Source organism: Pholcus phalangioides, unplaced genomic scaffold (assembly GCF_987345545.1).
Source record: "Pholcus phalangioides strain wild (caught in Gottingen) unplaced genomic scaffold, Ppha-v1.0 ptg000039l_1, whole genome shotgun sequence".
NCBI classification, from domain to species: domain Eukaryota; kingdom Metazoa; phylum Arthropoda; class Arachnida; order Araneae; family Pholcidae; genus Pholcus; species Pholcus phalangioides.
Window position 1 is genome coordinate 25007899 of NW_028301625.1, and position 13684 is coordinate 25021582.

Below are 13684 nucleotides of genomic sequence, written 5' to 3' on the forward strand. Positions count from 1 at the left end.
AGATTGTTGCGCATATTCTGTTGAAAGTTAACTTTTAAAAATTATTAAATTATGAGATTTTACCAAATATAGAAATGTTTTATGCCTATATGAAACATATGTTTTATATGTTTGTGTGAAAAATTACCAGTATAATGCTCGTAACTTATAATGAAAAACTTCACTTACAGTAGTGTGTGTAATTTGAGTCTCAAAACGTCTAGGTATGAGGCTTTTTCAAAGTCTCTTTGTTTTCTGTTAATAATGGATTTTCTTTCATTTTGTCTTATTTTTCTTATGTGAAATACAAGTAATTTCAGTCTTAAAGGGGGTTTTTTAAACAGTCTGAACACTGTCTTTATTCATAGACTTGGTTCTTTGGTGGCCTTACAGGTGAAAACTTTCCACAGGTCCCTCTGGTAAATCTATAGTTTACAAAAATTAAAAGCATCTGTATTGTACCTTCAAGTCTTCATTCTTCCTATTAGTCTCGCTTATAAAGAGCATAGAGTAGAAATTTAGGAGACTTGGCACAGCTATCTCCTGAATTCTGCCTGTGATTGTAAAAAAATTCCTACATTTAGGAAAAATTATTCTCCAAGAATTTACCCCCAAAGAAACTGCTTCATGAGCGTTGTGTAAATTGTTGCCATTTCGTCAAAGTGTAAAAATGTATTTCGTTTTTAAAGAAAACATGAAATTCGCCAATCAGCAAGCGTCAATTCGACCTTTCGAATTCTGAAATTTTTACGATCACATATATCTGCTTCATCCATACGTTCTGTTTTGGGCCTGACTGAGATTTTTTTGGTTTGCAAGATTTTATTTTCGAGAGTTAATTTAAATTTAACCCAAGGACTTTAACCTACTGGTTGGCCATGATTAGCGATGGCTTGCACGGTGTCAGTTTTTGCAATTGGGAAATATCCTTGAAATTTCCTTTTTACTAATGAAAAATCCCTAAAATGTTTAAAAGATCCTCTTTTATATTTATTTTTGTACAGAGTTTGGATCTGCATGAAAACCCTCCCGAATTCACATTTTTCAAAGTTGGCAGCTATGAAAGCGGCCAGTTGCATAATGAATTAAGGAGAAAATAGATAAGTCCCCCACCTCTCTCACACACTTAAGTCGTTTTTTATTGATTTTCGGATAGTTTTATTAATCGAAGGTGGTATCAGTTTTGTTCCTTTCAAGTTATCGAGACGTTTTATTACAGAAAACAATTCTGTTAATGGGTAAAAATTTGGCAATAAAAAACCTGATCTGTATTGATTTTGGATATTTGATCTTAGTGATTGTGATAGAATAATTAACAGATGGATTTCTTAAGTTGGCAATATTGTGTGCCAAGTGCTTCCTAATCTTTTTGATGTCACAGAACCCAAAGCAGAATATGTCGAAATCTGCAACGTACGTCACAGAACAATCAGTATTACTGAAAAACAATCTAAAAGAATTTTAAGAAAAATGTTGGAAATACTATCATGTGAGCTCTCTCTGTAGAACATTTCCAGTGAGCTGAGGGCTCGTTGCAGAACAATGCAAAGCATTCTGCTTTGGAAGTCAATGCACTGCTGACCCCTCCCCCCCTAGGAACGTGTATGATCCCTGAACCAACTCCCATAGGGAAAGTTAATTTTTTTAAAGATAAGATAATTTCATTTAATCGGTTAAAACAGACAAAATATTTTGGGTTTCTGGGTTAAGCTAGCTTGTAAGCCCTCCAAAAAATATTACAAATTAGAGATGTAAAATTCTCGAGAATAATCTTTAGGAGAATATTCTCATGGAGGAGATATGTTCGAGAATATTCTATGGAATGAGTATTATAAATAACTTGATGAGAATATTTTCATGTTTTTATTTATATATATATAATTACACACACACACATACATGGAAATTATTTTTTGGAAGGACTTATTGAAAATAAGAATTTATCTGAAGTTATATTTATAATAGTCTTTCCAGAGAATATTCTGAAGAATATTTGTAATAACGTGCATTATAATAAATAATCTCTCTAAATAACTTGAGAATAATTCTTATTTTATGATAAGAATATTCTCTGGTAATTTATAATAGTCCTTGAAGAGAATATTCTTTCCCGATTATTCTCCAATTTTTGCATCCAAGAGAATATTAACGCAATCAGCGTATTTACGAAGCAGGAAAAAATGGCGGTAATAGTTTCATAATGGCGCCAAGTGGTAGTGAATGCATAGGCATCTATCCTATACCTACAAGGTATTTTTTTTGAGTATGCAGTGAAGGCGGGGGGGGGGGGGGGGGGAAGTAAACTTTTAATAATTTATTCAATTATGAAGTTTTGCCAGTTAATATAAATGTTTACTAGAGATTAAAATTTAGAATTTAATTAAATCTTCAAGATTATTTTCTGTGTAGAATAATTTCTAATAACTGTTGTAGGGAAGTTTTTTTGCAAGAATTTAAGTCTATTGTCACTAATATTCTAGTGCTAGATAATAAACATGCTTTATTTACATTGATCCTGAGCATTTGATCCTGTTGAACATAATGTAATATTCCAAAGCAGAATGTTTTGTGTTGCTCTGCAAGAAGTCCTCAGCAGACTGGAAATGTTCTGCCCATATACTGTTTTCTATTCATTCCTTAAAATTCTTCCAGATTGTTGCGCATATTCTGTTGAAAGTTAACTTTTAAAAATGATTAAATTATGAGATTTTACCAAATATAAAAATGTTTTATGCCTATATGAAACATATGTTTTATATGTTTGTGTGAAAAATTACCATTATAATGCTCGTAACTTATAATGAAAAACTTCACTTACAGTAGTGTGTGTAATTTGAGTCTCAAAACGTCTAGGTATGAGGCTTTTTCAAAGTCTCTTTGTTTCCTGCAAATAATGGATTTTCTTTCATTTTGTCTTATTTTTCTTATGTGAAATACAAGTAATTTCAGTCTTAAAGGGGGTTTTTTAAACTGTCTGAAGACTGTCTTTATTCATAGACTTGGTTCTTTGGTGGCCTTTCAGGTGAAAACTTTCCACAGGTCCCTCTGGTAAATCTATAGTTTACAAAAATTAAAAGCATCTGTATTGTACCTTCAAGTCTTCATTCTTCCTATTAGTCTCGCTTAAAATTATTCCCTAAGAATTTACCCCCAATAAAACTGCTTCAGAATTAATAATAATAAATAATAACTTGAGAATAATTCTTATTATTTCACGATAAGAATATTCTCTGGTAATTTATAATAGTCCTTAGAGAGAATATTCTTTCCTGATTATTCTCCAATTTTTGCATCCAAGAGAATATTCTCGTCTCTATTACAAATAATGAGAGGAAAAATGTCATAATTGTCTTTAGAAATAATGAGGAAAAATCTATATATAATGAGTGACGAGAGGAATGGAGTTGATGGATTAGAAAAAAATTGACATTTAGTAATATATGCAAGACAAAAGATTCCTCCATGAAATCCAAAATGTATCGTTTTTATAATTTGCACATCTTTGAAAAAATAAAATAAGTTACATGAATGACAGTGTTGTGAAATTGTAATGGTAATAAATGAAATTGATTCTCCATACCTCATACGGGCTACAGGCTAAACTGCCTTGGGGACTGGTTGCATAGGCAGTGAGTTGCATGGGGGAAGAGGCCATGGAAATATCCTCTCTAGCAATAATGGAGTTAATTGATCTAAATATATGGAAAATATATATACAGTGGAATCTCCACACAATGAACACTTTCTGTTAGCAGACACTTTTAAAGTGTGCAAAATAGTCCTTGATGTATTTCTCTATATATTAACGGACATTTCCTGTTACCAACAATCAGTGCTATTGCAGAACAATCGGGAGGAATTTTAAGAAAAATGTAGAAAACACTATTATAGGAACTGCAGAACATTTCCAGTCAGTCGAGGGCTCATTGCAGAACAATGCAAAACATTCTGCTTTGGGGCTTCTATCCTATGGTGTCAATTATCAAAAGGGTCTACTGTAGGCTATTGATATAAACGTCTTTTCTAGCTCTTCAAGTCCATCTCTGCTTATGGTGAATTGTTTCCTTTGAATTCAGCTTCAGTGCTAGTTTATATGCAATTTTGGAGAATCTTCAACCGTTATTTTTCACAAAGGTTTTTTGTGCAATCAACGCTGTTACGTAATTGTTTGTTTACAGATCTGAAGATTTTTCAGAGCAGATAACATTTCAGGTTATCTGCATATTTTTATTAATATGTGTAGTTTTCAAGAAATGAATTTTGTATTAGTGATAGTGATTTTAATACAACTTTTGATAATTTACTCAAAGCAAATCACTAATTTTTTTATTAAACTCGAAGTCCAGTTTACTCAAAGAATCAACAAACCTCTGCTATTTCAGACAGTCAAAAGAAATGTATCTACTAGAAAATCATTTTGCTGACAGGTCTTAATCTAGGATGCAGGGTCTCTGGTTAGAGTATATTGGTGATTTATGTTAATTAGGTCATTTTTTTAAAGAAGGGTTAAAGAAAACTGATTTCACACTAAATGTTTTAATATTTACGGTCTGGCCCCCCCCTTTTCGCAGTTTATTTTCGTTCATTAGAAACAATTTTTTGCCAACACTTCGCAATCGTCATTCATATTTTTTGTTTACAAAATTTGAGTTGTAGGTGTTTAGGATGGCTCATTTTTCTAGTGCTAATGATAATGTTTTGGAAAGACAAAAAAGTGAAGACGTCACAAAAAAATTTATTGTTATATTATGCTTGGCGAAAGTAAGTCAATTGCTGCGGTCACCCGCCATTACGAAATCAACGAATCTACTGTGAGATATATCAAGAAGAAACGAATCCGAAATTCAATCAGCCAGGGCTGTAGCTGCACCTATGGCAGCGAAAACTTTGCAATGCTTACGGGATCCATGTGTTTCTCGTACAGAAAATACTGTTTTTTGTGGGTACAGGACTGCTACAAAGAAGGTATTCCAATTGACATTAATATTATAATGGGAAAAGGTGAAAAAATTTTACTCTTCTATAAAGAAAAAGCTGGTGAAACGTCTATTCCATCAGAGTATTTTATGCAAGTAAAGGTTGGTTTCATAGGTTTAAAAAGCTATTTGGATTACGCAATGTAAAAATCACTGGTGATCAAGCCTCTGCCGATCAGGAGGCAGCTAGAAAATTTCCAAAGACTTTATTGAAAATTATTGAAGAGAATCGTTATGCGCCTCAGCAGGTGTTTAACACTGATGAAACTGTACTATTTTGGAAGAAAATGCCGTAAAGAACATTTATCACCCAAGAAGAAAACCAAACGCCTGGTTTTAAGGCAAGTAACTTACTATGTTGTTTTGTGCAAGTTCTTATGAGCACATGATAAATCCCACCGGTATGTTCAAATTTGCGAATCCGCGAACATTGAAGGGAAAGGATAAGTCAAAGCTCTCAGTATTTTGGTTTAAATGGTGTTTTGTTCCAGAAGTCAGGAGGTACTTCGAGTGAAGACATTCCATTCAAAGTTCTTTTGATATTGAATAATGTTCCTGGACACCCAGATGTCAAGTTCAAAGCTGATGGTATAGAAGTCCTTTATATGCCTCCTAATACAATATCTTTCATTCAACTCCTTTATCAGGGGGTAATGCAAGCATTCAAGGCTCATTATACATGTCACACAATGGAGATGATTGTGCATGCAATAGAAAAAGATGCAAATGCAGAAAATGTCTTGAAGGTATGGAAGAATTATATACTATCGCTAATACCGTTACTGCAATCACTAGAGTTGTAGCAGCTCTTAAGAGAGAAAGTCAACTCTGGTTGTGTTAACCTTTGGCCACAGTGTGCGTTCCAGGACACACAAATTTTTACAGGGCCAACTGAAGAGATTATAAAAGTCATTGTCACGTTATCGAAACAGGTGGGGGAGAAGGGTTCAGTGATATGGATATAGAAGTTGATCAGCTAATTAAAAGCAATTCAGCTGCATTAACCGAAGATGAATTAATGCAGCTCCTGAAACTGAAGTTGTACCAGATGATCATCAAGATAAAGTGGAGGACAAGTCTACCGTGTGTAACATACTGGAAGGGATCACAAGTTCAAATCAGCAACAGATTGTTTTCATGACATAGATGGTACGTTCTTCACATGTAGAAAAATTAATGGAGGAAAAGTCTTACATTAACATTACTTGATATGAAGAAGAAACAGCAAACAGAAATTGCAATGTTCTTTCAGAAAACATTGCCACCTCTTTTACATATCCTTCTACCCCTGCATTACCCTGCTCTTCTCCTGATGTTCAATAAATGAGATATACAAAAAAACCTATGGTTTCGATTATGCGAATACGGGGGGGGGGGGCTGACTGTATATTAGAATAAGCGGAATACATGTAGCATAGCTGTACTACTCGTGATTTGATGGATTTTAATGTTTATGTTGCCAACAGCTATGATTTTGTGATTGTAATCTCGCCATGATTTTATCTTGGGTCTCTTGCTTGAAAATGGATTTTTATTGTAGGACTGGAAACAATATTTCTATTTTGTGTTAGTGGGGCTTCATAAATTACGGAAAAAGATTTATATGCAAAACATTTTTTTCCAAGAAAAATGTTCTGAAATATTTCCTTCTAAATCTTGTATGACATGGAGCTCTTTTTCATGCTGGTAAACACACTGAAAAAAATTTTGAAAATTTAGTATTGTCCTCAAACTCTTAATTTATCACAGATAGAAAATTTTAGGTGTCTGTATCAATTTTTTAGTCACCATGGGGACCTGGTACTTATGATTTGTCAAGCTCTTGTTATGTTTATTTGTATGTATGTTTGCACTATTAGTAGTAGGGTTGTTGAAAATGGTGTAGGTTGACCTATTGTCAAATTTCACACGAGTGTGAATGATTCAAATTGTCACTTTATCACCACATTGAGAGTAGTACTATTATTCTGTGAGTGTTCTAAATATTCTTTGAGCTTTTGAATAATTTTTAGTTATATTTATTGAAATTTAGCTGGCGCATAAATTTTTTTTTGGTTTGGCAAGCACTGTTAGAGGAATGGTTTCAGAGCAAGCAACAGCTTCAATGTAGGACAAACATATGTGAATTCATGTTTGTGATAGTTGTGGGATTTCAAATTGATCTTTAAAATATTTGATCTTGAATAGCTTTTATGAAATATCCAATGAATGAATGAACGCCAGAACTTTGCCACTGGACTTATCCCGTTGCCGAGATCTCTTCCATCCCAGCTGCGTGGCAGTGTGTGGAACACTTTATTTAGTGTCAAAAAAAAACAAAAACATACATATTTTTACAACATATTTTCCCCAGACAATTGGGTACTGTCGCATTATGAAATATCCGGCAAATTTCGAATTTTTTATTGCTTTCAGAACTGGAATAAGCACAATAGTTGATCAGTTATTTCTAGGGTATTTTTCTGCAATGGAAACATGGTAATGTGCGAGTATTAATTAGAGATGGGACGAATGTTTGGGAGCTATTTGTATTCGGTTAGGCTTATTAATGCTTAGGTATTTGGCAGAATATCTGTAAATCTAAGTACATCAAATTAATTTTAACCCTGGATAACTAAACTTAAATCAGTGTTACTCAGTAAGTAATCTATTAGGCAGTCTATTAGACGAATGTTTAGTTATCTGGGGTTAAAAAATTATGTTGATTGGAATTTTTTCCCATAAATTTAAAATTTACTGATTATATTTTATTGTGTAGTGTATATCCCTTCCTGTGGAGAAGGTTATGTCTGTAGAATTTCTCGGACAAGGAAAACATGAAACTGAAAATAGAATCTTAGTGCAATAAAAGGTGGAAGTAAGCATGATTTCATGATTTACACAAGTTCAGTTACTGAAGGATTTATCTAGAAAATACCTATTGAGCTACTAAAAGGGGCAAAGAACATCTGGAAAGGACAAATAGGAAAATAAGCCATCATTTTTTTTATGATAGTCGAATCCCGTTATAATGAATTGCAAGAGGCCGGAGAAATCACTTCGTTATAACAAAATTTCGTTGTAAAGGAATTCCAGGTTTTGGCATTGTTCCTATGTAAGCTTATCTGGGGGGGGGGGATTAGAAATGTGTTCATTAAAACAAGATTTTCACTATAACTGCATTCGTTAAAATGAGATTTGACTGTATATTACTAGTTGATGATAAATAATGGTTGTGCTATTTTCTTAAATATAAAATTTGTAACAGGTGTTACAAAAAATTTATTCCATAAGTAATATTTAAAAATAGTTATATAAATTTGATTGTCGGTATCATGGCAATAAAAATCTTTCAATTACCATTTTTTGAATATTTAAATAAATTGCATAATTGAAATTAAATACCAATCATTGAAATAATTTTATTTTTAATTTATTTATGTGATGAATTTTAAGAAAATTTATATTTGGGCAAAACGTTAGTCTGAAGTATTAGTTGTATGTTGACTATTAGTAAGTATTAGACTTTGTATGTTGAATGACAATAATTTTTATGAGGATTGCTTTCACACTAATGACTTTAATGAACCTTAATTTGTATAAGTTTGTGAATCATCCTCAAATATCTGCAATCTTGGATGAAGAAGAGGAGGAGTGTCTTCATTTCTTGACTAAGTTGGAAGTAGAAGAATTTGAAGACATAAAGTCTGGATACAGGATCAAGTTCTATTTTGATGAAAACCCATATTTCGAGAATGATGTGATTGTAAAGGAATTTCATTTGGGATCTTCAGGTATGTTGTACTTCTTGGGTATTATCTAGTACAGGCATTCCTTGTGCTTTATGCGATTTATTGGATCCACTAAATCGCATAGGACTAAATTGTGTAAAGAGTGTAGGACTGAGCAATATTGAAAATTTTACATTGTGATACATCGTCAATTTTACATCGTGATATGATGTATTGATATATGCAAAGCTCTGATTAAAAAAATAAGAAAAAAATAGGGCGAGGGTATCCCCTGAGACATAATTGTAGCCTTATTGGAGAAAAAATGCAATTTTATTATTACAAAATTTTTAATTTTCTTTTCTGTACCAATCTTATAAGGTTGATTTCAGCCAAAGCAAAATGACAGAAATGACTGTAATAAAAGCAGTCTTGGGCCAAAACAGTGTACTAGCAACCACAGATAATTCTCTCTCCTCACAATATACCTGTATATTACATTTTTTTAGTCTTCCAAAGTCTAGTCTGTCACCTCTCTTTGACAATGTGCTACAAATTATGAAGACATGTAGGTTTTTAAGAATGACGCTCTTTCAAAACCACTTACAGCAGCACAGTGTAAAATTCGTAAATTACAAGGGCAATGTAAATAAGTCAAGGTGAACCAGATGGTTTTACTACATTGTCCATCCTTAATGGGATTTGTTTAACTTTTACCGTTCAATGCCAGCGTCGTAGTTTTTGACAACTAAAGAATTTTTGATTTTAGCTCATTGCAGAGCTTTGTTAACGTAGTTTATGCCTTTTCATGTTGTAAAAATAAAAACAATCGAATGCATGAAAGTCACAAAACCTAGAATACGCCTATATATCTAACTGCTTTGTTATGAAAACTGTTGTTTCACCTATATGCAAAATGTACCCCATAATGATGAATGTTAGTTGCTGTACAATGAATAGTCCAAGACCATGAAGTAGTAAATATAAAATGACTTTTTCTATCCAGATGAAATTTTAATTACCCAAAAATTGAGACAATGAGTTTTTGAACCCTCAAACTAAGGAAAAGAAATATTAAATCACTTAAGCCCCTTTCACACGGAGCAGATGCGGGTCCACATACCCTTTCAAACGAGCACTGAAGATGCAGACGAATAGCCCGCATCTTTAGTTCGAAATTTGTGCATTAAAACTGTTTTTTCGTAATTTTTGTAATTATTTTTCTCCTTCACCCCTGATTCAGTGCCTAGAGGCATTCTTTGGTGGTTTAATCTAGAGCCACATAGAATATGGGAATAAAGATGTCTTCATTCCTATCCTCACAAGTAGTCGATGGGAGAAAATGTCTTCAAATATTTTCGAAATATTTTGAAAAAAAAAAAAAATCAGTCTTTTAGGAAAAATATGGGAGAAAAATTCCAAAAACATCCAATGTTCGAAAAATCAAATCCAAAAACATGCAAAACATTTGATGTTCCAAAAAAAAAAAGAAAAAAAAATTCAGGAGGTATCAAAGAATTTGCAAGTAGTAAAAAAGGGGAGTGGTAGAGACTTTCAAAATGCCTGTGCTTAGAAATATTCACATCACAATTCTGTCTTAGACCGGGATTACACTATAAAAGTTCGTTTATAAAACTTGAAAAATTCAACCAATAGGCGGATCAGTTAAGTTCTCTCGAATGTAACAGATGTGTTTATTGGTTAAATTTTTCAAGTTTTATAAAATAACTTTCATAAACCTTTTAGAGTGAAATCCCATCCTTAGATTAGTCTCACTTCCGAAACATAAAATTTCATTTTTTTAAGTTTATAGACTGAATATCGAGTAAAATAAACTTGTAGGTATCGGGGGAACCACCAAAAATATTCAAGTGCTAGGGTCTTCAAACGACTTCATCCGGCCCTGAGTGAACACCGTACGTGGATAACGTTCTTTAATAAAAGTATTTTTTTTTTAAAGTTTAAAAAAATTAACAGATTAAAATTATTGGTTTTTTTAAATTTTTAAATAATATTTCAGGTATTTATATTTTTAAATAATTTTAAAAATTTGAAAAGAAAAAAATTAATTTTTAAATTAAATTTAAAAGTTATTAAAGCATTTAGTCAATTAAATATTCGTAATGAACAGAACGGCTTATAATTTTGGTCCCGTCAGTGGCTGTTGTTGGCAGGTTTTATTGTATAAAATTGTGAAATATGGACAAAAGGCAGTTAAAGTTGCTATATCTCCATCTCAGAAGAAAACGGAGGGATAGACGTATGTAGGTACATTATATTAATGAGCAGGGACCATCATATGGTGTTTTTAAGGGTATTTATGGCAAATAATTAAAAAAATTCAGTGAAAAATCACCTTCAAAAAGTAGCCAAAGATGCGGACGAATTCGCTCCGCATCCGCATCGTCTGAATAGCTCCGAATAAACCTATTGTCAAAAAACTTCTATGTGCGGATGCGGAACCCGCACTTAGGTTTTGACACATGCGGACGACGTCCGGACCAGCATGAACATTTCCTAGGTGCGGAGATTTTTCGGCTCGTCTGAAAGGCGCAGTATATTCCAATTGTTAAAACTTCTTCCGGACCCGTGTCTGCATCCGCTCCGTGTGAAAGGGGCCTTAGCCTCACACATACGCAAACCTCCTAAATAACCTGAAAAAAACTTTGGCTTTGCAGGGTTTAAGCTGGATAAATTCCTTTCGCAAAAAAGCGAAAATGGGGACAAAAGCTTTAGCAAAATCCTACAATGCTAATGTAATGATTGATGGTTGGATGTCTACTTGTTGCGTACCTCCTGTACGTATTTTTGCGGAAGGGGGTACCACTTCTTTTGCATTCTAAGATTTTCTTTCACATTTTGCGAAAAATGTGACCATAGCTTAAACCCTGTTGCTTTGGCAAAATCATTAATTGCAATCTACTACATTTGTATAATTTAGCATTATTTCTGAGATTCTCCTTTTCATTTAAAAAAAGTAACACAAATTTTGTGAAGTATAAAAAGTAAGATAAAACCTAGAAAAGTAGGACATTTTACCAAAAAAAAAAAGAGCAAGTGAGGGCCCTGCAATATACCATCCTGACCATAAGCAGATATAAAGGCTCCTTGTATGGGGGCAAATCACTGATAATCCAAAGTTTGATTTTGATTCGTGCATGGACCATCACGTACATGTATATACTATACACAAACTCAGTACTTATTGTTTCATAATCACTGTCCGCTACCTTTTTATTAATAAAACTATCCGCAGAATATTTGCAGCACCCCAAGGTGGCGTGGCACTTTGTTTAGAAATCAAAGCCCGCCATCATCTTCAATATAATTATAATTTGAAACATCTCACGAACATATCACTGGCATACGTGGGAAAAAAGTAGGTCCAGATTAAGGTGGTTTTCTTTTTAATAAAAAATGGAAAAACCCCCTTTGGAAGAGAAGAGATATGAATTCCCCTCCTGAGAAAATCCTGCATGCGTAACTGCCCCTACCTTCCAGTCACTGATGTATTAAAAGAGATCACTACCCCCGGCTTGTTGCATCTTCTATCTCCCCGCCCAAAACATTGCATTAATCTGTCACTGCTTCTGGTGCTGCAGTGCACTATTTTAGATTCGACTACAGTATAACAAACTTGCATGAAAGCGCTGATCTATGGGGGAATCACCCCCAAATGAAAGGCAATAAAGTGGTACTTTGGTTAACAAGCTTAATTCGTTCTGCCACCGTTCTCGTTATCCAAATAGCTCGTTATTCGAATCAAGCTTCCCCACATGAAATAATAGTAACTCGGATAATTCGTTCCACAATCATTCATTCACATAAAAATGATTAATAAAAACGACATTCAATCAATAATTAAACAATAATACATAATACAATAAAATAACCATAATATAAAAATAAACATATCCATAATTAAACATACAATATGATAATGTTTGTAAATTAACTCTTAAACGATGAGAGAGAGGAAGACTATTGTTTAGGACAATATACAGATTCACTGTTTGTAAACTTATTCTTTTTACGTGAATTTCGAAAAGAACCTTAAATCCAATGGCATTTGCTTTTTCTTATTTTTAAGGATTACTGGGAAATAGGAAAATGCAGTGTTAATTTTCGTTGCTCACATGCTGCTACAGCTATATTTGGGTGGTTCTTTTCTATAGAGTTTTGCAGATATTCCCATATTCTACACATCTCTAATCTCATTTTATAAGAGGAGGGACTTCTCTCTTCCTCAGACGAGATACCATCCATAAACTCTTGCTGGAGCATGCAAAAGAGATCCATAACATCTTCCGTCAACTTATAGATATTTTTCACCACTAGTTCTTGGATGCCATCCTCATACATCTCCAGTCCATGGTTTTCTTCAAGCGCAAAATCTCTTCTACAAGTAGTAGTTCCTGTTCATTTTCCTCCCAAAATCCTATCGTGCCCGATAAACATTAAATTTATCAAATGTTTTTTTATTCTCTGTCGGCCCCCTCCTGTAAAGAATGCGCTGTATCGGCATCGTCATTTCAACTCCAATGTTGTTACATCAGATTCCACAGATATTAAACATTGCATGAATGCACTCATTATATCAGCATCATTTAAACTCTGATAATGTCTATGATCGGAATTAACGATACATTGCTGTGTTCAAAATCGTGAAATAGGGTTATCAATGTGGGCCTTACATTGGTGATTTATTATGAATCGATACATTGCCCAGTCGTTGGGCAAATCACTCTTTAAGAGTGAGCCAAATTTAAGATGGGAGTTTTTAGAATAAGAAAAAATATAAATATTTGTTTTAATGAATTATTGAAACGAATAAATCTAGTCAATTTAGGCTCTATGAATAACATTGTTACTATGGTCCTTAAAAAGTCCTAACTTTTTATTTCTCATCTTAAAGGGCCCTTATAACTCCTTTTACTGCCAAGTCTTTATTTTTTTTTCTCTGAAGGGATGATTCTTCTTAGAATATGCATTCCCATGGTGTTGAATAGCCTAGAAAAA

The 13684-nt window shown here is 33.3% G+C and overlaps 1 protein-coding gene across 1 annotated transcript in view; it reads left to right on the forward strand.

Annotated features, from left to right (window-relative positions):
- Positions 1–13684, forward strand: part of LOC149065750 (protein SET-like) — a 36228-nt gene that overhangs the window by 1390 nt on the left and 21154 nt on the right. The window contains exon 2 of the mRNA XM_089254092.1: positions 8539–8728. Within this exon, the coding sequence (XP_089110218.1) occupies positions 8539–8728 (190 nt within the window). The remainder of the gene's footprint in view (positions 1–8538; positions 8729–13684) is intronic.